Here is a 27,017-nt window from a genome sequence, read left to right as displayed (position 1 = left end):
GCAAAATTGTTGACCTTGATACTTTGGTTGCCAGATTCCAGTGCAGACTGTTTGGATGAGATGCTGGCATTTTCAACAGCAGTTTTTTTGGAGAGAGCATCCTATTGAAACAGTCACCTTCTCACTTTTTTATTCCTCCATTCACAGTCACATTTTTGAACTTGTTATCAATATGGGTGGGAACCTAGCATTATATTGGTGTGGATGGTAGCTATGCTCTCTTCCTCCCGTATTCAATGTCACAGAAGCAGTCATGGAATGTTTTCTCCTAACCAAAACTATGCATCAGCACCATACTTTGCATACTTGTATTTGCACACAGTATTTCATTCCATGATGACTGAATCTGTGAGCCAACAGAATGTAGTAAGAGATCTTCAGAACTATGTACACATTATGGACACACAGCAGGTCAAAATGAAGAAACTATTGTTATGTGCTAGCAATGATCCCTGGGAGGTTAAGAAGTAGCCTGTGGAGAGAGAAGGATGGTGTGAGACTGATCCACACAGAAAGATGTGGAAAATACCTCGAATGAACCATGGCTGTCAACAAGGGTGTTTGTCATTGAATCACTTCTCGATAAGTTCAACAGATATCCATGCTCCACTGAGTTAATGACTGTCGCAGACAAAGTCAAATGGTTTTAAAAGACTCTAATCGGTCAAGGAGTTGCAGACCAGAACATCCTTAGCCGGCAACATTGCAGGGCTCTTACGAGTTGTTGTCTGCCAAACAGAGCTTGCCCGGAAACAGTGGCTCAGCGTTCCCTACCTTAAACCGATGCAGACACCTCCTGACAGGATTAAGAGGATCAGTTGTAGAGTGGCAGCCATTTAATCTGCTTCCATAACAACCCGTGAAACAATGACTCAATCTTGTCAATCCCGTCACGTTGCACGCTTGTATGGGTGATGACACTAAGCACAGAGACCGACATGTAAATCACATCGGACCCACTACTAAGCAGTTTGCTGACTCATATGTTTTGATACTGGTGCCACTGGTTATGTGGCACCAGTATTAAAAATTGTATTGCTTTTGAATGAGCAAATTCGTAAGTCAAGGCTGCCCTATTTTCTACTTTGAAACACCTTGCTTGAAATGATGTACTGCATGATCGTAAATGACCTTGTCATATGCGCTTTTCAAAGTTTAACAAAGCCTAGAGTTGCTAATAAACATACAATTGTGAAAATTAGCAACTTTTTTTGAGGCAAAGCAATGAATGACTCATCCTTGTAATGACTCACCAGTATAGTTTGTGGTTTCTGTGCCTGGTATTTTGGGATAAAACTGTTGACTTTTTCGCTGTGTATGTTATCATTTATTTTGTACTGGAATGCATTTTTTGTTTGGGGTGTTTGTAACAATTTGCAGTGTGTTTGTGCTAACAACTGCTGTGCTTATCATAGCAGCTGAATGTATGAAGGATTTAGCTAAATCTGCAGGTATTAGATTAAGTTATTTCATTTAACATAAGTATTTGAGAAGGATTTCTTGCAGAAGTGCCATCACCCTACCGCTCATTCAATAAATATAAGGCTCGTCGCTGGACCATAATCCCTTTGTCATCCAAATGAGTAGATAAGCATTAGTTATGCGGCAAAGAGTTTATGAGCATGTGTTATTAATGAACATGATCTTTACACATCAAGAGAGCCCTCCTGGCTCTAAGGGATATGCTCCCTATTGTCCCCCTGCATTACATTCTGGAGTTTCTGTATGTTTTGATTATGCACAGGCTCCAGATCAAGAGAGATTATTCATGGCCTCTTTCCAAATGTTTCTTTTATTATTGTATTATTAATCCGTACATCTGCACAAGGTTCAATTATTGGATGTTAACAGCTGAATATACAGCTGCATATTAGCCACAAGTTCATTGGTAACACTTTACATTAACAGGCCATCTAAAGAGAAGTTTGTGAAGGGGCAACTTGAGCCAGAAGATGTTTGAACCTCTCTGTGTTTCTGCTTTGCAGTTGGTTTTAATCTACTATTGATTTAAATCCATCCCTCAGGGCCCGGAGTGCCTTATTTCGTCACTCGCTTGGCGAAGGAACGGCTAGATTTTTGCTGAAAATAGAATGTTCTGTTCTCTCGATTTCCACAAAGTAACTCACTGAGTGCTGCTTGCCTCAAAATAGATACTGGTACCTCAGCAACCAGATTACATCTATGATGTCCAAGACCCAGCGAAGGACACGTTCTAAAGATTCTGTTTCAGAGCTATTGATGTCTTTTGACGTGTTGTGTGTTGATGTGGCAGCATGGCTCAGAAAGCAGGACTGGTGGTGACCGAAGAGACGTTTGCTGGATTAAATGAAGGGATCTTGTGGTGCAGTCCCTGCAAGGATATAAATTGCTTCAGCATGTAAACGATAAACCCGCACAATAACTCATCTTTCACACAAAATGATATTCTAACTGTGCTCATATGGAACTGACTTAGGTATTTCAAATAGAGTTTTCTCTTGTTCCTTTGATATCCTCTCATTCCCTTTTTGTCTTTTTTCCTCCCCCTTTTATGACCAGGCTCTCCTCCCCTGAGTGGAACGGGTACGGTCACCGTCTTGGTAGATGACGTCAACGACAACGTCCCTGTGTTCACCTCGTCCACCTTCCACACCACCATTGCAGAGGACGCCCCCACCGGCACTGACGTGCTCCTGGTTAACAGTTCCGACGCAGACGTGGGCCTCAACGGTATCATAAGGTACATTCCAGAGCCAGACTCCCACCTAACTCCGTCCCTAGGGTCATAGGCGGGCTCCTGTTACCCCAAGTCGGACATTTTACTCAGATCGGACCCCCGCTTGTTCACCCTCCCCTCGACCCGGTACCCCCAATGGGGAGGCGCATGTGGGTAAGGCAACTTGCCCCACTTTCCCAAAACATTGTAATGATGATGTTAATTGGCTATGACAGAAGTAGTATCGGGGGTTCCACAGGTTCTAGGCCTTACTGGAAATCAGAACCAGTTGCCATCAGTTATTAGTTTCCATTCTCACAGCCCATTAACTTGGGCTTTTTTACTTCTGCTTTTGAACTGTTTGGACCACTTCTGGTTGTAGACAGTTTGGTTGTTTGTTGTCAATATAAGTCTGTGTTCCGCCTGTGTTCACACTTTATTCCATAATTTGTCACCAGTTTCAGGGGAAATGCTTTTCTAGGAAGCCTTTTCAAAATATGTGCTCTTGTGTACATGTAGATGTCAGTATATGTTTGTGTCTGCGACTTACTGGAAACTTCTGAAAAGTTGAGTGAAACACTATCCTCTTTTGGAAACCAAAAAAGTATGGCTCTTTGGTCACAAATAATTCCGGGGTGTCTCCAACCCTGAACTTCAGCAGAGAGCAGCTTGAATTAGAAGCCTCTGTGAGAATGAAAAAAATACAGGAGAAAATGGAAGTACCAACTTGGATAGAATATTAAGATGGATACCTTAAGAATTGGGTAATGCAAGGAAGTTACATTAGATCTGTGTTTCTCTGTTAAATGTGCTCTCTGCCTCTTTAAAGCTGTGTCCTCCACATGTCCTCTTCTGTGTGTCCCTACAGTTACAGATTGACTGGAGGCAACAGTCAGTTTTCCATCAACCCAGGTACAGGCCAGATCATCACCAGCTCCCTACTGGACCGGGAGGCCAGAGCCAACTACCAGCTCCTAGTTGTGGCCACTGACGGGGGGCAGCCCCTGGGCATGTCCAGCTCCGCCACTGTGTCAGTGGTGGTGGCTGACATCAACGACAACCCTCCCCGCTTCCACCACCACCCCTACGTCACACACATCCCCGCCTTCACCACAGCAGGTGGGTTCAGATTTGATAAATTCATCTTAATGTCAAATATTAATGTTCTTCTATATCGAATTATATCATGCTTACACAGTACAATATATGATTATATAATTAAAGTGTACTGTATATGAACCCCTATGAAATTATTACTTTTGTGAAAAATATTGATGATGAAGTGAATATCTGTTATAGTAGTTATTATGAGGTATTTTGTCTCATTTCATCCACTCATTCTCATTTTCAGGCAACTTGGTATTCGCTGTGACGGTGACAGATGAGGACGCTGGACTCAATGCTCAGCTCCACTACTCTCTAACTGGCCGCAACTCCGACAAGTTCAAGATTGACCCCATAAGAGGAGCCATAACAGCCAATGAGAGGTTGACAGGCAGCTCGGAGGTTACCCTCACTGTCCGAGTGAAAGACGGAGGAACCAATCCCAAAACAGACTCGACCACTGTGACTGTCCGGTTTGTGACCGGGGGAGACTTCCCTGTCATCAAGCTGAAGGATACTACTTTCACATTCCCAGAGAGCCAACCCACAAACACAATCGTTACCATTGTGACCGGGGCCTCTACACGTGGTGGGGCCCTATCATACTACATCGCCAGTGGAAACCTGGATAATGCCTTTCACATTGACCAGTTGACTGGAGAGCTGTCAATCAAACATTCACTGGACTTTGAACACATTCAGAAATATGTGCTCTGGGTTGAGGCCAGGGATCAAGGATTTCCCCCCCATTCCTCCTATGAGAAAGTGGAGATCACAGTGCTGGACGTAAATGACAACCACCCTGTATTTGACAGGGAACCATTCCATGCAGATATACTCGAGAACCTGTCCCCTCAGCGGGTGCTCATGGTCTCTGCCATGGATCAGGACAGCGGCCCTAACGGTCAGCTGGAATATGCCATTATCGACGGCAACAAGGAGAACAGCTTCAGCATCAACCGGGCCACTGGTGAAATCCGAACGACCAGGCCTCTTGACAGGGAAAAACTAGCTCAATATGCCCTCAAAGTGAAGGCCACCGACCGTGGCAATTCTCCCAAAAGCACAGCTGTGAAAGTCCTGATCAATGTATTAGATGTGAATGATAACGCTCCCAGGTTCTCTAAGATCTTTAGCGCCACAGTGCCCGAAAACGCCCCAGTGGGTTACACTGTCACCAGGGTTACAACCACAGACGAGGACACAGGTGCTAATGCCATAAGCAAATATTCAATCACAGACCAAAGTCTACCGTTCACTATCAATCCAAGTACTGGAGACATAACTATCAGTAGACCACTCAATAGGGAAGACACTGGCCATTACATTGCCAAAGTTTCTGCCCATGACTCTGGCTGGACAGTTAGCACGGATGTCACAATATTTGTAACGGATGTAAATGATAATGCCCCCCGATTCAGTCGGCCATCTTACTACCTGGACTACCCTGAGCTTACAGAGGTGGGGTCACTCGTTACTCAGGTGTCTGCGACTGACCCCGACGAAGGTGTCAATGGCAAAATATTCTATTTCATCAGGTCCCAGTCAGAATATTTCAGGATCAATTCAAGCTCGGGAGAAATCTTTATCAAGCAGCATTTAAAATATCAAAACTCAACTGGCAGCAACATAAACATAAATCGGCACAGTTTCATCATTACTGCTTCAGACCGTGCGACCAAGCCGTTGATGAGTGAAACTACAGTCATTGTAAACGTAGTAGATAGTAATGACAATCCACCCAAGTTTGAATCCTCTAGCTACTTTACCCCTGTCACGAAAAGCGTCAAAGTTGGCACCAAACTTATCAGGGTCATAGCTCTTGACCTTAAAGATTTTGGCCTCAACTCTGAGGTGGATTATATAATATCAGGAGGGAATAGCACTAGCAAGTTTAAGCTGGATAAACAGAGTGGATGGGTTGCAGTCGCCTCCTCACTCACCTCAGATATGAACAAGGTGTTCCTCATGGATGTTACAGCCAGAGACAAAGGGAACCCCCCTCTGAGTGCTAGAACCACTGTGAAAGTGGCAGTCACTGAGGAGAACCACCACACACCAGAGTTCTCCCAAAGCCAAGTCACAGCTACCATACCTGAGAGCCTTGCCGTGGGGACAGCCATCAGGACGCTCTCTGCCAGGGACAAGGACAAAGAGATGAACGGGCTTATCACATACAACATCACCACAGGTAATGACAAGGGCCTGTTTACCGTGAACAGTAAAACAGGAGTCTTATCTCTGGCCAATCATCTGGACTTTGAGGAAAAGCAAAAGCATGAACTCAGAGTGACAGCCAACGACGGGGGATGGATTGCAAAGACCAGCTACGTCATGGTCACAATCCACGTGACCGATGTGAACGACAACCCACCTATATTTGAACCTGATGAGTATTTCCCTGTGGTACAGGAGAACGTTCCCAGTGGCACAATGGTGGTGAAAATGAATGCCACAGACAGAGATTCAGGGCCCAATGCTGTCATGGCTTACGTGATTCAGTCATCAGACAGTGACCTCTTTGTAATTGATCCAAACACAGGCGTAATCACCACCCAGGGTTTCCTGGATTACGAGGCTAAGCAGGTCTACCACTTAACAGTGAAGGCCTTCAATGTCCCAGACGAGGAGCGCTGTAGTTTTGCCAATGTCAACATTCAGCTCAAGGGAGCCAATGAATACGTTCCCCGCTTTGTCTCGAAGCAGTATTACTTCGAAATCTCTGAAGCAGCTCCAACAGGCACAGTGGTGGGAGAGGTGTTCGCCAGTGACCGTGACCAAGGGGATGATGGAGTGGTTTACTACCTAATTTTCGGGAAGAGCAGAAGAAAGGGCTTCGGCATCAACAGGAAAACAGGACAAATCCACGTTACAGGGTCCCTCGATCGTGAAAAAGAGGAAAAGATCTCACTCAAAGTCCTGGCGAAGAATGCGGGAAGCATCCGTGGGGCTGATATTGATGAGGTCTTTGTGAATATCACAATCCTGGATGCCAATGATCCTCCTGTTTTCAGCCAGGAACTGTATAATGTTCAGATCAGTGAGGGTCTATCCCCTGGCGGTCTGGTCACCTTCGTTAGTGCCCAAGACTCTGACTCTGTCCCAAGCTGGAGCAGATTCTCCTACTCCATAGCCTCAGATTTAGAGAAAAATGTCTTCACTATCAACCCCCAGACTGGCCAAGTGTCTGTAGCAGCTGAGCTGGACAGGGAAACCACTCCTGTGTTCAGCCTGACTCTGCTAGCTGTGGACTCTGGCTCACCCTCCGCAACTGGAAGTGCCACCCTGGTTGTGAATCTGGAGGACATTAATGATAACGGTCCTACTCTGAAGACGGTGAGTGCAGAAGTCATGGAGAACCAGCGATCTGGGACAGATGTCGCAACTCTTACTTCAACCGACCCAGACCTGTCACCCAATCAAGGTCCATTCTCATACAGTCTGCTCATCTCGGGCTCAGCCAGTAATTACTTCAGCCTCAGCCCCACTGGAGTGCTGACAACCAATCGAGAGATTGACAGGGAGCAGATCAGCGACTTTTACCTCTCTGTGGTGATTAAGGACTCCGGTGTCCCTCAGATGTCCTCAACTGGAACAGTCCACGTAAAAGTAAACGATCAGAATGATAACCCATCAGAGCCACGCTCCGTGGAGATCTTCATCCACTATTTCGGAAACATGTTCCCCGGAGGATCCCTTGGGGTTGTGAAGCCCCAAGACCCAGACATCCAGGACAGCTTCCACTGCTCCTTGACCCCTCCTTCATCCAGTCTGTTTACCATCCCAACAGGCACCTGTGACCTCAACTCAAAGGCCCGCTCAACAGACGGAACATTCGAATTAGCTGTCCGAAGTAGTGATGGTGTCCACGGCTCTGTCAGTAGTAACGTCCGGGTCTTCTTCGTGGGGTTCACCAACGCCACTGTGGACAATAGTATCCTGATTCGCCTCCGTACCCAGGGGGTTACCACCTTCCTCACCAATCACTACCTCAGCTTTGTCCGTATCGCAAACTCACAGCTGGCAGGGCTTGGCACTGGAGTACAGCTGTATGGCGCCTTTGAACTCAACAACCAAACATTCCTGATGGCTGCCATAAAGCGAAGCCATGGACAGTATGTCAACCCCAGTGGAGTTGCCACCTTCTTTCAGAGCATTAAAGATGTTCTGCACAGGCAGAGTGGTGTACAGATAGACTCAGTGGATCACGACCCCTGCACACGTAACCCATGCCAAAATGGGGGCAGCTGCAAGAGGCGCCTTAGCGTGGGGCCAGATATGAAGACAGAGGATAGTGTCCCGGTGATCCTTGTCTCCAACCACCCCCATCAGCCCTACGCCTGCAGTTGCAGACCAGGGTACGCAGGGGCGCTGTGTGAGATGGATATAGACGAGTGCCTGCCGTCTCCGTGCCACAACGGCGGGACCTGCCACAACCTGGTGGGAGGATTCTCCTGCACCTGCCCAGAGGGATTCACAGGCATGGCCTGCGAGAGGGACGTCAACGAATGCCTCTCCAACCCCTGCAAGAACGGAGCGCTGTGCCAGAATTACCCCGGTGGATTCAACTGCCTCTGCAAATCTGGCTTTGCAGGTACCGTACACCGCCTTAGGAGCCATTTAGATTTTATGAGCAACACAACCACAGATGTTCAGCTAGGCTCAAGTATACACACACTGCACATGACTCACACTTTTTTGTCCAAGTACAATATTTGCCTCCAAACGAATGCAAGAGGTGTTGTAACCCTAGCATACAGGCTTGACTGCCAAAAACCAAAAACTGTTTGGTTTTACGATTGCAAGTTGGGGGGTATCAGCTTTGATGCATATCAGCTTGTCATGTTTACTTTAATAAAAAGGATGATGCGAAATTGACCCCAGTAAGGGCCTTACTGTGGACTGTACACAGTTCACTAGTCTCATATAGTCTCATATTCCTCTGCATGCCTTTCTTTCTACAGTACTTAAGCATATTTTTTATATTTAGGGCTCTGCTCATCTTTCTTTTGTTCAAACATTGAGAGGTTTAGGATGTATTAAAGATTGATCCTTACAGATCCTTAAAGATAAAAAAAAAACACATTTTGAGTGAACTATAGATAATTAGCCACTCTATTTTTGTATAAATCACTCCCTCCCTACTTGAATTTGATGGTGTGATAAATACAATAATATTACTCTTAATGAAGGGAGTGCACATGGAGAAGCATAAATGAGAACAGTAGTTTGAATCATGTCTGTTTGATCAGCTGCTGGCTGTAGTGGCTGATAGACATTTCCAATGATCACCAGCAGACATGTTGCCTCAGCACCAGTCATTACTGTCTTTTGTGATTATGACCATAACAAATGACCACACACCTTGTCGTTTCATCAAGACAAATGGCCCTCCTGAAGAACTGCACACTTCCCATTTTCCATGCCTGGTTGTGGTGAAATAGTTTTTCTAACGGTACAGGAGTCTTAAAAATGCTTAGAAATACATAAAGCTGCAGGCCATTGTCAGTGTCGACCTTTGCATACCTTGTTCTGTCTGTTATTGTACTATCTTATGTTATTCATCACATTTTCATCATCTTTTAGTTAATTGGATCCAATGAAGTCTACAGTTCTAAAATATAGTATTTTTGTACTTTTTCACACATGCAAGTTTCAAAGAAACTCTTATAAGATTACAATAGCCTAGGATCAGGGTTTCCCAAACTCGGTCCTGGGGCCCTCCCTGGGTGCACATCTTGGTTTTTGCCCTAGCCCTACACAGCTGATTTAAATAGCCAACCCCTCATCAAGCTTTGATTATTTGAATGAGCTTCGCTAGGGCAAAAACCAACACGTGCACCAAGCGGAGGGCACCAGGACTGAGTTTGGGAAACTATGGCGTAGACCCTCTGTGGTTTTAAGCATCAGTGACAGGGTGCCATAGGAAGAAAAACAACACGAACTGTGTTTTCCCCCACATCTTCCTGTGTTTGCCCCCACGTCTTCCTGTGTTTTCCCCACATCTTCCTGTGTTTGCCCCCACGTCTTCCTGTGTTTTTCCCCCACATCTTCCTGTGTTTTCCCCCACGTCTTCCTGTGTTTTCCCCCACATCTTCCTGTGTTTGCCCCCACGTCTTCCTGTGTTTTCCCCCACATCTTCCTGTGTTTGCCCCCACGTCTTCCTGTGTTTTTCCCCCACATCTTCCTGTGTTTGCCCCCACGTCTTCCTGTGTTTTCCCCCACATCTTCCTGTGTTTGCCCCAACGTCTTCCTGTGTTTCCCCCCACATCTTACTGTGTTTTCCCCCACGTCTTCCTGTGTTTTCCCCCACATCTTCCTGTGTTTGCCCCCACGTCTTCCTGTGTTTCCCCCCACATCTTCCTGTGTTTTCCCCCACGTCTTCCTGTGTTTTCCCCCACATCTTCCTGTGTTTGCCCCCACGTCTTCCTGTGTTTCCCCCCACATCTTCCTGTGTTTTCCCCCACATCTTCCTGTGTTTGCCCCCACATCTTCCTGTGTTTTCCCCCACATCTTCCTGTGTTTTCCCCCACATCTTCCTGTGTTTGCCCCCACGTCTTCCTGTGTTTGCCCCCACATCTTCCTGTGTTTGCCCCCACATCTTCCTGTGTTTTCCCCCACATCTTCCTGTGTTTTCCCCCACATCTTCCTGTGTTTGCCCCCACATCTTCCTGTGTTTTCCCCACATCTTCCTGTGTTTGCCCCCACATCTTCCTGTGTTTGCCCCCACATCTTCCTGTGTTTGCCCCCACATCTTCCTGTGTTTTCCCCCACATCTTCCTGTGTTTGCCCCCACGTCTTCCTGTGTTTTCCCCCACATCTTCCTGTGTTTGCCCCCACGTCTTCCTGTGTTTTCCCCCACGTCTTCCTGTGTTTCCCCCACGTCTTCCTGTGTTTGCCCCCACATCTTCCTGTGTTTGCCCCCACGTCTTCCTGTGTTTCCCCCACGTCTTCCTGTGTTTGCCCCCATGTCTTCCTGTGTTTGCCCCCACGTCTTCCTGTGTTTCCCCCACATCTTCCTGTGTTTGCCCCCACGTCTTCCTGTGTTTTCCCCCACGTCTTCCTGTGTTTCCCCCCACATCTTCCTGTGTTTCCCCCCACATCTTCCTGTGTTTGCCCCCATGTCTTCCCACCTCGTTCATTTTAATTTGTGTTTTTTGTGAACCCAGGAAAAACGTGTGATTCCATCATCAATCACTGTGAGTGTAACCCATGTTTTAATGGCGGCTCCTGCCAGAACAGAGTGGATGGGTATAACTGTCATTGTCCATTTGGTAAGTATTAACTTAGAGGAAACTGCTACGTGATTGAAAACTATCTCGATTGGCAAAATGACTGGGGATAGCATGACACTGAGGATAGCATGTCTCCATGTCACATTTATTCACATACTGTATGTTGTGTAACTGTTTCTCTCTTCTAAGCATGATACCCTTATGGTTAGCCTATGATAGCGGATGACAACAGATTCCCAGCTGTGTGCTGATTTTGTAGATGCAGTATGGTGAATTATTCATGACATCCCTGTTTCATTTTTTTCATTCCTTTCCTCCTCAGGGGTCTTTGGAAAACACTGTGAACTCAACAGCTACGGCTTTGAGGAGCTGTCCTACATGGAGTTTCCGAGCCTGGATCCCAACAACAACTACATCTACATCAAGTTTGCCACACTAAAGAGCAACGCTCTCCTCATGTACAACCATGACAACCAGACCGGAGACAAGGCGGAATTCCTGGCTCTGGAGGTCTTTGAGGGACGGATGCGCTTCTCGTTTAACTTGGGAAGCGGGACCTATAAACTAATCACCATGATAAAAGTTTCAGATGGACAGTTCCACACAGTCATCGCAAGGAGAGCTGGAATGGTGAGAGGCATTTTTGTTACATATGGCTTTATTACCAAGCTGATTTTATTTGTTTTGCATCATAAAGAGTTGGAAAATATATTTGGTTTGAAGTCAATGGTTTTATGGACCTATAATTGCACAAATGTAGAGTAGCATGCTAAAGCCCCCACATTTAGGCCTATATAGAAGACTAGTTTATTTTCAATAGCAGTTATGACCTCCTGGGTTTTTATAGCTGAGAGCAGCGTCCAAATTTGGCCTCATATTCTTTTTTTTTTTTGCACCGTGAGATGATAATTAAACTGCCCACACACTGGTAGTTCTGCATATAGTTTTCATAGTTGTAATTATATTTGATTGCTTGTTGTGATTTACAATATGGCCTCCAAAATAGCCTCAGACTCTGAAATTCCTTCTATTTGCTCCAAATCGAGTTGTTTGTCTGCCAGTTGTTCAGTGGTTGGCCTAAAAAATATACTAGCCTGTCCAAAGTTTTATAAGTCTTCTGCCGGACTTCAGATTTGTAATTTCCCATCATGCACAGGGATTTCATAGGAAACTGGCAAAAAAAAATAAAAATAAAAAATTGTCAGCTTTGAGAAAGTGACAGGATAGACAGGTGCTCAACGTGTAGTGAGAAATGCGATGCGCTGCGAATATGTGTAGGTTGAGGAATTACGATGTTGAGGTTCTTAACGGAGCTATAAGAACGAAAACAGAGCGTATTATCTGTGTTTCTGCTCTGCTGACGAGTATTTTTTCTCCAATATGTCAGGGGGTGTTGCAGCACCCCTACTTCCCTTGGCTATGCCTGTGAAGGGCATTTTTCAGTTCCTCCACTTTTGGATTCTGAGCAGATGTGATAACCAGACACCAGTCATAGTCCTAGTAATGTAGGACACACCGAGAGAGTCAAGGACACTGTTGTTTATATTTAAATCATATTCTATTTCACCCAACTGAAAACTGCACCCCAGCAAGTATCATTTATATTGTCTATACTCTGTATTATAACAGCAATATTTATGAGTATGACCACTAAGAACACTAATGCAGCTTACATTGGTAATAGTCATTTGCAATTTAACTGCAACATTTGTTGTAACGTTCTTCTCAAGGCTATTTTTACCTTATTTCCTATTCCTTCCCATTGTGAGCGGTTTTAGGCCTCACATAAATAATTTACAACTAGTCGCACCCTTCAGCATCCACGTTCTGTTTTCATCCTCAACGAGTCTTGAACCTGACTTTCTCACGTAAATAATCATGGCGAATGGAAGACAATAGCAGAGAGGGTTGGTCGTTGGAAAAGGATGCTCTCCAGTGACACTTTTCCGCCCTCGTATGTTGTGACATCACTAATCTGCAGTGTTTACCCTGTAACCTGAAAGTTAAACAAACAGAAACAATGCTCCTGGTCTTTTGTCACATTTTATATCCATTTTCAGAGGGTGTTTCCTCCAAAAAACCCTTCGCCAGTCATGTGAGACACTTGACAGTGTGTGTAGGCTGTGGTTTGGCTGCAGGGGCTTTGATCTGAGAGAAAGGCACTAATAAAATGCCCATCTGGCGCCGAAGGGTAGCTCTTGCCCTTCAGCAACAGCGACAAAGCCATGAGACAAATGAATCTTTTTTTCCATTGTTGTTTTTTTGCCTCGTAAATTGTACGTTTCTGTGTTAGCAATTAGCGCAGGAAGGGATGGTGGAGTCACGCTCTCTGGCATCTCTTGGATGATTTGTGCTCACGTTCCGAGGAGGCCGCTCCGTGTTTACCTAAGATCTTGGTGTATGTGGAGCATGCTGTCATGGTTTTTCAACACGTTCACACACTTTTCATTTCTCCTGCCACCTCGTTTTTTCACCTCAGTCAAGCTTCAGAGAACACAGAATTAAAGAGAAAGTAGAACAATTGTTAGCCTTGGCTAACGGTAAAGGTCATATATTAGGGAATTTTAGATTTCCATGTAGGTCTACTGCGTCTTCATAATGATGGTTTCAAATACAGTATGCTATCGTAAATAACATGAATTGTAACTTACAAAGTCATGTAGTTGTATTTACTGTTGTCTGTCTGTCTTCCTGCAAACTGGAGTGCTCATCTGAGTAAGATATTACTGTCTGTGCTGGTACAACCATCAGGAAGGTGCAACGTGTGTGGTAATTTGTTTTGTGTTGTATGTGTGCTGTACAGTCAAAGCAGAATAACATGTGTGTGACCGTGTCTCTGCTCCTCTCGTCATTCAGGCTGCGTCCCTGACAGTCGACCTGTGTGGGGACGATCAGGAGCCAGGCTACTGTGCTGTGAGCAACGTGGCTGTCCATACTGACTGGTAAGAACACATAACGTTACATAGAGCTTACCACACAGTCCATCCTGGCAACGTACACCCAGCTGTCAACTACATAGTGAAAGGCTCAATTCGGTAGAAGAGACTTTGGGTATAAATAAGGGAAGCATTTATTTCCAGATGCAAATAGCACTTTATTTCCATGATATACTGTAGTAAATAAATATAATTCCTTGAGAGAAAAAAAAACATAATGCCATTTGAAGCTGTTTACTGTCAGAGTAGCTCTTTCTGGCCACTTTCAATTTATACAAACATCCTCATCGGTCGCTATTGGTTCTCATTCTGGGATGTTGAAAATAATAACAATACAACAATATCTCATGTCTCTGCTAATGGAACAGTCTGTGGACCCATCCATCATGTCGACTGTTCTCAATGAACCCTTGCATATCCACGTTGGCTTGTGTAAACCATAGTGTCTGTAAACACATACATGGACATCACATGTATCGTTTAGCATTGTGAGAGGCCCAGAGTGAAAAGCTGTCTGGATCCATAGGGGGAGAACTGTGTGTGAGACTGTCTGAGTGAGTGATCTGGCAGATGAGGAGGGTCTGCTGCAGTTTATTTGCGGAGGGCCCGGACCCCTGTAGGGCCATGTTGTTGTGAGAGGCGCTGACCCCCAGCGGCTTCTCCTTCTCCTCCTCGCAGGATCCTGGACGTTGGGCCCAACCGTCTCTCGGTGGGAGGCGTCAGGTCAATAGAGCCCGTCCTTCATCGCCGTGGCCAGGTCGCCACACACGACTTTGTGGGCTGTATCATGGAGTTCGCCGTCAACGGCCGCCCACTGGAGCCCAGTCAGGCCCTGGCATCCCATGGCATCCTTGACAGGTTTAGCTCTCTCCCTACCTCTTTCTTTCCTACATCCTTCCATCCTACTCAACCCCCTAACCACCAAACTCTCCCAGCACGATATCTGGTCATTCTCTGTAGCTCTCAACCCTCAACAACTGCTGAAAGCCATCTTTGATATAAATAGCAGACATACAGTTTTTTTGGAATAGTAGAATGGAGATTTTTTCTTTTAGTTTGTTGTGAATAGTGGCGAGGACAGATCTTTTAATATGCTAATTCCCTGGGTCTTTTATGGTTTTTGTATTGGAGGAGTTGCATCTGCCGGGTCCTGTAGAGGGCCCGCTGTCCACCATGGGGGCTGACTTGTCTGTCTGTCCGTAGATGTCCCAGACTGGAGGGAGCCTGCACAGCCAACACCTGCAGACATGGGGGCACCTGTATTGACTACTGGTCCTGGCAGCAGTGCAAATGCATGGAAGGCTTCACTGGCAAAAACTGCGAGAAATGTAAGAATCCCTTTGGAGGGGAATTTTGGCTGACTGTGCTTGCAGTCTGAGTCATACACTTCTTGTGAATTTGACCATCACTCAGATGCAGATTGTATCATTTCCTTTGATTTACCCTGACTTGTGCTTTTCATTCTTTCATAGACATCACGGCCGACACGGCTCTCTCGCTGGACGGGACTGGTCGGCTTGACTACGCCATGCGCCAGAGCCCCAAACGGGACGTCCTGCTACGCCAGAGCCTCATGGGCTTGCCCTCTGACCTCTCTGGGCCCAGCAGCCTTGAGGTCAAGTTCCGCACCCGCAGCAAGAGTGGCACCCTGCTCCATGTCCAGGAGATCAGCAACTACACCACCATCAAGGTAAAGGAAGGCTCCACGGAGCGATGCCAGAGACATGCTATAATGTGTCTGCTGTTCCCAAAGCATCCGGAGGCACAAGTGAGCGTACATACAGGCATGTTAGTATATTTGTCAATTTCTCCATTTGCTACTTGGTCGTCATCCTGAGATCCACACGTAAACATGTCACACATACACACAGTCCTCCCTTAGCTCCCCATCCCTGAGTCAAAGCTATAAGGGGACCTGTCTTCATCACCTCCTCTCATTACCCATATATATACGCTCCATACGCTCCTTCAATCTGCTGCTATAAACTTCAAGGCTCTGAGTGATTCGGGGCAGCTGCCCAAGGGCCTTCCTTTCCTCCAGGACACAGAGGGTCTCTCTGGTTGTTTTCCAGTGCAGAGCAGCCCCCCAGAATCCTCCTACCACTACTACTATACAGCCCAAAGAACAATATTGAATGTACTGCGTGACCCTAGAAAATGAGAATCATTTCTACAGGAGTATAAATCATGTAAAAGAGATAAGTTTAATTGGTTCTCCAGATCTCTTTTCCTGTGTTTTTTGGCTCGCAGGATTTTTTTCCTTTTCCAGATTTCGTCGTGAACCTTTAAAATCAATTCCTCCTGAAATGTATGAGATGACCAAACACAATGCCTGGCACACATTCATTTTGTAAGAGAAAGTCATATTGGTTCATTACTTTTAAAGAATGAACTCTATTGCGTATGGATATAGTTTATGCATAGTGAAAGTAAAAGTATTAACTGGTCCTGCATTCATAACATAACACGATCATAATAATAATATTAGTCCGGTTTACTGGTATTTGGCACATGCAACACTTTCCTCTGCACTGCAACGAGGGTTGCAAAGTGACTGGTAATTTACCAAAGTTACCCGGAATCTTCAGTGACTTTGGTAATTAACAGCAAATCAATGGAAATCTATCGTAATTTCGAACAACTTCAAATCAATATGTGTATGTATTTATATATAGTGTTCGTTTATTCTATGTCTGTCCATGTTGTTTCTAGTAGATAGACCATATGGTTGCAGAGGAAATAGCCTATTTAATGAAGAAATCATCAAGTCATGGTATTTATTTCCAAATATTGACTTGTTTCACAACTACTGCCAGTTTGATGCGAAAACATTGCAAATACATATTGACATAGTAAAATGAATAAAAGTTAGGGAAACAATTTTTATAAAGGACATTTCATGCTAAAACCCTCATTCCAATGGTATTCACTAAGTTGATGGTTTATATATAGGATAATGTTTTACAGCTTTGTCATTCTATTTTGTATTATTTAATTATTTCATATATTTTACATGATAAGGCCACACAGAGGGACAGAGATTATTGGACACCTGTGATAATCTGAAGTACCCAAAAGGGCCACTAGATGTCTTGTGATAATTTACGTAAAATCTATGAAAGACACCACAGTTCTGGTAGTTTACTGGTAAACTTCTAATGTTTCCAGTAATACACCCTGCCTTTGCAAACCTAACTGCAACAGTCATTATTGTAAAGGAACATGTGTTTTCAATCAACTCTCCTACCTGTTACAGTAACGATACTGTAAATAAAATTCCAAAACAAGAACAACTCTCCAACTGAAATGAAACATCAACAACATCCCAGAGTTGAGAATTATCAGAGCCTGAGCATATAATCATATCATCATGCGTATCCATTTCTCCGAGCTCTCCTTCTCCACAAACATATACAATACAGTATCTATGTCTTTCCTCCCGTCTGCGTCCCTCTGTCTGGGTCCGTCTGTCTGCGTCCGTCTGTCTGTGTCCTCCCATCTGTCCACATGTGTATCTATTCATCCATCCATCCATCTAACTTCATCTCTGTCTCTTTCCCCCCCAGTTAAAAAATGGCAATGTCCACTACATCTCTGACGCGGGCGTGGGAGGCAAGGTGGAGAGGACCCTGGGGGAGATGGTCCTATCAGATGGCCAGTGGCACGTCCTGCAGATTTTCAAAAACGGCTCAGCCACCTCCCTTCACGTGGACGGAGCCCTCCTCAAGCTCATCCAGCACCCCACCCAGGACTTTGGGGGTCTTAATGTCCTGACCATGTCCCTCGGTGGTGTCCCCTCTGGCCCCACCCAGCAGAAAATTGCATCAGGTGATTTGGTGAAATGTGAAGTTGCTGTTATTGTCATACACTGAGTGCACACATCATTAGGAACACCTTCCGAAAATTGAGTTGGATCTCCCCCCCATTTGCCCTCAAAACAACCTCAATGCATCGGGGCATGGACTGTACAAGGTGTCGAAAGAGTTCCACAGGAATGCTGGCCCATGTTGACTCCAATGCGTTCCACAGTTGTGTCAAGTTGGCTGGATGTCTTGGGCGGTGGACCATTCTTGATACACACTGGAAACTGTTGAGTGTGAAAAACCCAGCAGCGTTGCAGTTCTTGACACACTCAAACTGGTGTGCCTGACACTTAATACCATACCCAGTTCAAAGGCACTTATATGTTTTGTCTTGCACGTTATCCCTATGAATGGCACACATACACAATCCATGTCTCAATTGTCTCACTGCTTAAAAATCCTTCTTTACCCTGCCTCCTCCCCTTCATCTGCACTGATTGAAGTGGATTTAACAAGTGACATCAATAAGGATCATAGCCTTCACCTTGTCAGTCTGTTATGGAAAGACATGTTTTGTACACACAGTGTAGTATGTGAATGGTAGATACCTTTTTCACTGAATAAAAGGTCTTCTGTTGACAATTTTAGGTGGTGTTCCAGTCCTGCTGACTGGAGATAGTGTAAATTGTGTTTTTGACATTGGACACATATTTGACTGTGAAATATTTACAGTAGAAGAGAGTTAATGTTGCTCTCTCTGACGGATCATTTCTAGACAATAACTCATGTGAAACTAGTTTAATTAGGTGGGGGAGCCCCGCCTTTCATGCTTTCATGTTTTAATCTCTTTGCTCTGGAACCTCGGCTTTGGTTAGGCCTAAATCACCTATCAAATGTCCTCAACTCTGACTTGAAAATAGTTTGGATAGGGTGAACGGGAGGGCTTCCAGAGGGAGGGATACACTGCTGTAAATGTCTGACTTTTAGGGGAAAGAAAATGACTTAATACTATGGACTGGACTAATATGGTAAAAAAATGAGCAATTTGAATGATTTGTTGGCTTCTTTCACACAGCAAGGTCCAGGATATATTTAAAAAGAAACACTCTCTGAACACGCAGATCTATTGCAGGCTGCCTTGCCTAGCACACTGATAATCTGGTCCCGGTTTCCACACCTGCACCAAATAAGACCTGACCCTCGCTCAACATGCGTATCGAAGCAGCTGTGTGCATTCAACTACTAAGATTATAATGAATAGGACAAAATAGTTTTAATTTATATTGTAATAAATTCAATGAACATGTTTACATCTGTGAGGGACATTGTGAGGCAATATGAAAGCAAAAGTTTGAATTGGTCACCAAACCATTTCTTCCACATGGATGTCTTGAAGCGATATGAGGTCTGAAGGTAGATTGTCTGGCATCAACTTTCCATGTTTTAGTAAATAATCATATTGGTTTGTCTCAGAATTTACCCATTTGAGAATGTGATTTGTCGAGGTATTTTCCATGAGAAAATTTCATTGAGATTTTAATCAATGCTGAACCAATAGTCGTCAAAATTCCTCCAGTTCTGATTATAGCTTTCAGTTCCTGTTAATTACAAGGAGGCAATCCAAGCCTCATTGCAAATTCTGAAAAGTGATCAAACTTGTGCCATTCAGAAATTATGATCTTCCAGGCCACTGTGTTGTCTTAATAACCGTCCAGGACTACTTCCTGTTTACTGAACACCTCTTCCTATTCTTCCTGCAGGCTTTGACGGCTGCCTGGCCTATGTGAAGTACAATGGGGAGAATCTACCATTCAGTGGAGATCACAGCGCTGTCACCATCTCCAAGACCAGCTCAGCCGTTAAGATTGGCTGCAGAGGGCCCAACATGTGTGAGAGCAGCCCTTGCTGGGATGGCCTGATGTGCGTCAACCAGTGGTACACCTACCAGTGCCTCCCGCCCGGCGAATGCGCCTCCAGCCCTTGCCAGAACCGAGGGAGCTGCGTCCCTGGCCCCCGCTCTAGTTACACCTGCGTCTGTTCTGAGTTCTACACTGGCAAGACCTGCGAGACCCTGGTGGCGTGCCTGGGGGTTCAATGCCCTCAGGGCACCCTCTGCAAGACGGCCAACAATGGCGGCTTCATCTGCAGCCCGAGCCCCACAGCCAAGGATCTTACCTTGCCCATCTGGGCAGTGCCAGCCATTGTGGGAAGCTGTGCCACAGCCCTGGCCCTGGTGGTGCTCAGTCTGATCCTCTGCAACCACTGCAAGGGCCGCAACAAGACCAAAGTGCCAAAGGAGGAGAAGCAGCCTAAGGAGAAGAAGAAGAAGAAGAAGAAAAAAGGGAGTGAGAACGTGGCCTTTGACGACCCAGATAACATCCCTCCGTACGGTGATGAAATGACGGTGAGGAAGCAGCCTGAGGGGAACCCCAAGCCTGACATCATCGAGAGGGAAAACCCCTACCTGATATACGACGAGACGGACATTCCCCACAACAATGAGACCATCCCCAGCGCCCCCTGTGCCCCCTGCCAGATGCCTGAGGCAGACATGGAACACTATGACATAGACAACGCCAGCAGCATTGCCCCGTCCGACGCCGACATCATCCAGCATTACAAGCAGTTCCGCAGCCACACGCCCAAGTTCTCCATCCAGAGACACAGCCCTCTGGGCTTTGCCAGACAGTCTCCCCTGCCATTGGGGGCCACCAGCTACACCTACCAGCCCCAGTACAGCCAGGCCCTGAGGTCCACCCCTCTCAGCCACTCAGCCTGCCCCACGCCCAACCCCCTCTCCAGGCACAGCCCAGCCCCCTTCACCAAGCCCTCGTCCTTCTACCGCAACACCCCCACCAGAGAGCTTAACCTGGCCCGCAGGGATGGCAGCCCCCTGGACTTGCACCACAATGAGATGAGCCAGCAGGGAGCCATGTTCAACTACGGCAACCGGCTGGGCCGACGCAGCAAGAGCCCCCAGACTATGGGGGGCCACAGCTCCAGGCCAGGCAGCCGGCTCAAGCAGCCCATCGAGCAGATCCCCCTGGAGACGGGGCCCCCCGTGGGGCTGTCCATTGAGGAGGTGGAGCGGCTCAACACGCCACGGCCCCGCAACCCCAGCATCTGCAGCGCCGACCACGGCCGCTCCTCGTCTGAAGAGGACTGCCGGAGGCCCCTGTCACGGGTGCGCAACCCAGCCGATGGCATCCCTGCCCCGGAGTCATCATCTGAGAGCGACTCCCACGACTCCTTCACCTGCTCAGAGATGGAGTACGACCGAGAGAAGCCCGTAGCCTACAGTTCCAGGGTGCCGAAGCTGTCGCAGGTCAACGAGTCAGACGCCGACGATGAGGACTACGGCGGGCGGCTCAAGCAGAGGCGCTACTCCAGCCGGCGGACCGAGGGCGGGCCCGCTGCACAGGCGCCGATGACAGACCACTACACTTTGCCCCATAAACTGGGTCAGCAAGCCGGGGGCTTCAACTGGGACAACCTGTTGAACTGGGGCCCAGGCTTCGGCCATTACGTAGATGTGTTCAAGGACCTGGCCCTGCTGCCGGAGAACGCAGCCGCGAAAGAGATGAACATTGAGATGAATATTGAGATGAACAGTGGGGATGGGTCAGTGACCATTCTGAACGAAGGGGAGGCCGAGCAATATGTATGAGACTATTTATTACAATCCTGTACAGTATGGTATGCTCTCTAAAAGAGAAACTAAGACGATGTAGATAAGAAGCAGAGCACATTGGGCTTGCCGTCTCCGTTAATTTCTTTATGGAAATAAGACAACCTTCAATGCAGTAAAGCAGAAAATGACACCTGTAATATTACTTCTAATGGAGTTAGCCCCTTGGAAGAGTATACCAGTCCTTTCCAGACCTCTAATTGTACAATCATCTCTGCGGTCTTATTATGCGTTATACATTAACACTGAATGGTTGGAACAAAAAGCCTGGGTCTGAATTCAATTTGATGACTGCAAAGCTACATTTGATCTTCATCAAATGTAGCTGGTCTGTATTACCAATAATGCCGCTCCTTTGCGAAACGTCTGTCACATTCACCAGTGAAAGATAAGATGAGCGATAGCACTGAAACACGCGCACGAGAATTTCCAAAGGCCATAGCAATACAAACCCCAGCCTGTGTCTTTTTTGTCCCATTTCTCATTTTTAAAAGGAAGCATATGTGTATGATTCTACTACACCTCTAGGCATCCAGATACAGCCCTCGTGTAAAAATGAGCACACCACTTTGCTTGCACGGTAATCGAGGCCTGCCAGTGTTATGACCCAAGCACGATAACCGCTCTCTGGCTGTATGTGTTCTCTCAGATGACTGGCTAAGCACTCCAAGAGCTAGGATTAATCAAGTCCCTGCCTTACAGACATTTAAGGATGCTGAGGATACTATTGTTTCTGTTGGCGGGGTTGGGAAGGGAAGGTTCTGTGATGAATAGTCTGGGTCACAATCCCCCCAGCCTGAGTGTTATTTGACCAGCCAAAAGGTTCGGCCGATGATAGCTGATCCATCCCGTCATGACGTGAACCCCACCCTACTACGACTATGAACTTGTGTATATTTGTCTGTTTTCATGGGAAATCATGGATGTCATTGTTGTCAGTGTTTTTGTGCATTATTTTTAAATGTATGGTTTCTACTTTTTGTACTGTTTATTAACTTAAATGACTTAAGATGGGGTTTTATGGATATTTTCACATGCAGAAGTGTGTTCTTACTTTCAGGGAAAGTAAGATTGAAGACTTATCTTTTACATTTGTTACATATGTAACGTCAGTATTTTCCCACTTTTGATAAAACTATAACACACTTTACGCTTTGTACATGTAAAAAGCCAATAACAGAATAAAACATATTTATTTAATGGTCTCTTTCAATACAAAGTGAGCATGTCATGTGGTAAGCAATCTCACTGCAATCCTGTGGGGGGGCACCTTTTGAGCTCAGATTGCAGCTCATTAATGTGGGTGGTATGGTATTTTATACTCTAAGGACTCTAAGACTGTTGTGAGTAGAGTTTAAATAAAGCATGTGCTGAATTGAACAAAACATTTTTAAAGGCCATTGAGGACCTAAATGAAACTGAGCCACAGTGCTGGCAGCCAAGCACAACATCCAGCGGACTCAGCGACGCAGGGCCTTCTATTGCTTTCAACAATTATTTACATCTGGCTTATTGAGTAGAACAATTTTTTGTAGCCTGGTGATCTGGTATGTAACATGCTTATCTTCTCCGTCATCGAGAGAGAGGGGCCACGAAGAGAGAGAGAGAGAGAGAGAGAGAGAGAGAGTGGGGAGCCATGAACCACGCGAAGAGTGACAACCCAAATCTGGTAGATTACTGTGGACTCCTGGAGAGGTTCTGTCCTGCCGAGACCAATGTTGACGTAGACTGCTTGGGAATGCTGTACCATGCCGATGCTGAAATAATAACACTCATAAGGATAATGATAGTAAGTGAAAAAGGACCTCGTGTAAACACAAGAGAAGATGAATTCAAATAAACCTCACAGCAGCTCTCTCGCTTTGCTGTGTGAGATTGGCATGGCAGGGTATCAAAATGAAACCGAGAGAGGAGTCGAAGATTGCATAGCATGCACTCCCCTCTAACTAAATGTGAATTAGAAAGGGAGACATACCTCCATAGGTGAGAGGGAGACAGACAGGGGCGGATGGCAAAAATAAATACCAGCAAATGCCAGATGGGATGGTGTTTCTTTTTTCTTAGTGGGCCTAACTTTTTTATTTTTTTGGGTGTGCAAAATCATAATCTTGCTAATAAAGAGGGCCTCAAGGGAACAAAATGGCCGGTGTGGGGGCCTGAGGGGGAAAAATGGTCCGGTGTGTTAGATTTCTGGTCCCAGTCCACCCCTGGAGACAAGGCTGCTTCATAAAGGGAGCATTGTCCTACTATATAAAGTAGATATATTTGCCCAAGAAGGATGTTGTTGCAAAAATTGGTTTGCAGAATTGTCTTTTTGTAATAATTTACATTAGCTGGTTACCATATATATACAGTTAATGTTATTTCAATAGAGTAAAATGGACAACACTCATAGTCTAGAATGACTTCACATGATTAACTATGTAAATTTAGCAGTGCAGTGCGACTACTTTATCAACATTCGCCACATGAAGTTACCAAAGTTGAAATTGGAACGAGTTGTTTTCCAAGCAAGTGATAATGACGGAGATGCCAACAAGACTAGAGCTAGAGGCAATTTCCATTGTACAGTTGAAGTCGGAAGTGTACATACACCTTAGCCAAATACATTTAAACTCAGTTTTTCACAATCCCTGACATTTTATCCTAGTAAAAATTCCCTGTCTTAGGTCAGTTAGGATCACCACTTTACTTTAAGAATGTGAAATGTCAGAATAATAGTAGAGAGAATGATTTATTTCAGCTTTAATTTCCTTCATCACATTCCCAGTGGGTCAGAGGTTTACATACACTCAATTAGTATTTGGTACATTGCCGTTAAATTGTTCAACTTGGGTCAAACGTTTCAGGTAGCCTTCCACGAGCTTCCCACAATAAGTTGGGTGAATTTTGGCCCATTCCTCCAAACAGAGCTGGTGTAACTGAGTCAGGTTTGCAGGCCTCCTTGCTCGCACACACTTTTTTCAGTTTTGCCCACACATATTCTATAGGATTGAGGTCAGGGCTTTGTGATGGCCACTCCAATACCTTGACTTTGTTGTCCTTAAGCCATTTTGCCACAACTTTGGAAGTATGTTTGGGGTCATTGTCCATTTGGAAGACCCATTTGTGACCAAGCTTTAACTTCCTGACTGATGTCTTGAGATGTTGCTTCAATGTATCCACATCATTTTCCATCCTCATGAACCCATCTATTTTGTGAAGTGCATCAGTTTCTCCTGCAGCAAAGCACCCCCACAACATGATGCTGCCACCCCTGCTTCACGGTTGGGATGGTGTTCTTCGGCTTGTAAGCCTCCCCATTTTTCCTCCAAACATAATGATGGTCATTATGGCCAAGAAGTTCTATTTTTGTTTCATCAGACCAGAGGACATTTCTAGTCTGTTTTTTTTATGGCGGTTCTGGAGCAGTGGCTTCTTCTTTGCTGAGCGGCCTTTCAGGTTAAGTCAATATAGGACTCGTTTTACTGTGGATATAGATACTTTTGTACCTGTTTCCTCCAGCATCTTCACAAGGTCCTTTGATGTTGTTCTGGGATTGATTTGCACTTTGCACCAAAGTATGTTAATCTAGTGACACCTAATCCCGGATCCGGGAGCGTAATCATCGACTGACACTAATTAGCATAAAGCAATGGACATAAATATTACTAAAAAATGTTCCTATTCATGAAAATCACAAGTGAAATATATTGAGACACAGCTTAGCCTTGTGTTAATCACCCTGTCATCTCAGATTTTCAAAATATGCTTTACTGCCAAAGCAAGACAAGCATTTGTGTAAGATTATCGATAGCCTAGCATAGCATTATGTCCAGCTAGCAGCAGGTAACTTGGTCAAGAAAATCACAAAAAGCAATCAAATTAAATTGTTTACCTTTGATGAGCTTCGGATGTTTTCACTCACGAAACTCCCAGTTAGATAGCCAATGTTCCTTTTTTCCAAAAATATTATTTTTGTAGGCGAAATAGCTCCGTTTGTTCTTCACGTTTGGCTGAGAAATCGACCGGAAATTGCGGTCATGACAACGCCGGAAAATATTCCAAATTAGCCCCATAATATTGACAGAAACATGGCAAACGTTGTTGTTAATCAACCCTCAAGGTGTTTTTCAAATATCTATTCGATAATATATCCACCGGTTTTTCAGTAGGACCGATTGGAAAAATGGCTACCTCTGTATTTTACGCGAGAATCACTCTGAGAGCAATCAGGTGACCACTTACACAATGTAGCCGCTTACTGGTATTCTTCAACATAAAGGTGTAAAACTATGTCACAATTCTGTAGACACATTGGGGAATACTTAGAAAAAGTAATCTGGTTGATAGCCCATTCACTGCTCAATAGGGACGGACACATTGGAACGCAGAGCTTACAAAACATGAGGCACTTCCGGATTGGATTTTTCTCAGGCTTTCACCAGCAATATCAGTTCTGTTATACTCACAGACAATGTTTTTACAGTTTTGGAAACTTTAGATTGTTTTCTATCCTAAGCTGTCAAATCTATGCATCTTGTCCTGACAAAATATCCCGTTTACTTTGGGAACGTTATTTTTCCAAAAATGAAAATTCTGCCCGCTAGTCACAAGAGGTTTTAATCTCTAGTAGACAGAACGCGTCTCCTTCCTGAGCGGTATGATGGCTGCGTGGTCCCATGGTGTTTATACTTGGGTACTATTGTTTGTACAGATGAACGTGGTACATTCAGGCATTTGGAAATTGCTCCCAAGGATAAACCAGACTTGTGGAGGACTACAATTTTTTTCTGAGGTCTTGGCTGATTTCTTTTGATTTTCCCATGTTGTCTAGCAAAGAGGCACTGAGTTTGAGGCCTTTAAATACATTAACAGGTACACCTCCAATTGACTCAAATGATGTCAATAAGCATATCAGAATCTTCTAAAGCCACGACATAATTTTCTGGAATCTTCCAAGCTGTTTAAAGGCACAGTCAACTTAGTGTATTTAAACTTCTGACCCACTGGAATTGTGATACAGTGAATTATAAGTGAAATAATCTGTTGGAAAAATGACTTTTGTCATGGACAAAGTAGATGTCCTAACCAACTTGCCAAAACTATGGTTTGTTAACCTCTTGAAACTCTAGGGGCGCTATTTCATTTTTGGATGAAAAACGTTCCCGTTTTAAACAAGATATTTTGTCACAAAAAGATGCTCGACTATGCATATAATTGATAGCTTTGGAAAGAAAACACTCTGACGTTTCTAGAACTGCAAAGATATTCTCTGTGCGTGCCCTAGAACGTGAGCTACAGGCAAAACCAAGATGAAACGGCATCCAGGAAATCAGCAGGATTTTTGAGGCTCCGTTTTCCATTGTCTCCTTATATGGCTGTGAATGCGAGAGGAATGAGCCTGCCCTTTCTGTCGTTTCCCCAAGGTGTCTGCAGCATTGTGACGTATTTGTAGGCATATCATTGGAAGATTGACCATAAGAGACCACATTTACCAGGTGTCCGCCCGGTGTCATGTGCCGAAATTGGTGCGCAAACCTCAGCTGCAAGTATTTTTCCATGGAATTCAGAGAA

General features: G+C 45.1%; 1 protein-coding gene across 1 annotated transcript in view; it reads left to right on the top strand.

The window, feature by feature from the left end:
* The window catches only part of LOC135526460 (protocadherin Fat 4-like), a 125,255-nt gene extending 102,471 nt beyond the window's left edge, over positions 1–22,784 (top strand). Inside the window, exons 7-17 of the mRNA XM_064954853.1 lie at positions 2,539–2,719; positions 3,564–3,814; positions 4,047–8,393; positions 10,969–11,073; positions 11,357–11,664; positions 13,891–13,976; positions 14,649–14,828; positions 15,174–15,298; positions 15,443–15,660; positions 17,537–17,798; positions 19,534–22,784. Of these exons, the coding sequence (XP_064810925.1) occupies positions 2,539–2,719; positions 3,564–3,814; positions 4,047–8,393; positions 10,969–11,073; positions 11,357–11,664; positions 13,891–13,976; positions 14,649–14,828; positions 15,174–15,298; positions 15,443–15,660; positions 17,537–17,798; positions 19,534–21,440 (7,970 nt within the window). The 3' untranslated portion in view covers positions 21,441–22,784. The remainder of the gene's footprint in view (positions 1–2,538; positions 2,720–3,563; positions 3,815–4,046; positions 8,394–10,968; positions 11,074–11,356; positions 11,665–13,890; positions 13,977–14,648; positions 14,829–15,173; positions 15,299–15,442; positions 15,661–17,536; positions 17,799–19,533) is intronic.
* The last annotated feature ends 4,233 nt before the right edge of the window (positions 22,785–27,017 follow it).

The sequence above is a fragment of the Oncorhynchus masou genome, chromosome 32 (genome assembly GCF_036934945.1).
Source record: "Oncorhynchus masou masou isolate Uvic2021 chromosome 32, UVic_Omas_1.1, whole genome shotgun sequence".
Lineage (NCBI taxonomy): Eukaryota > Metazoa > Chordata > Actinopteri > Salmoniformes > Salmonidae > Oncorhynchus > Oncorhynchus masou.
The sequence above is the reverse complement of the archived record's forward strand: the minus strand, read 5'-3'. Positions and strand labels throughout refer to the sequence as shown.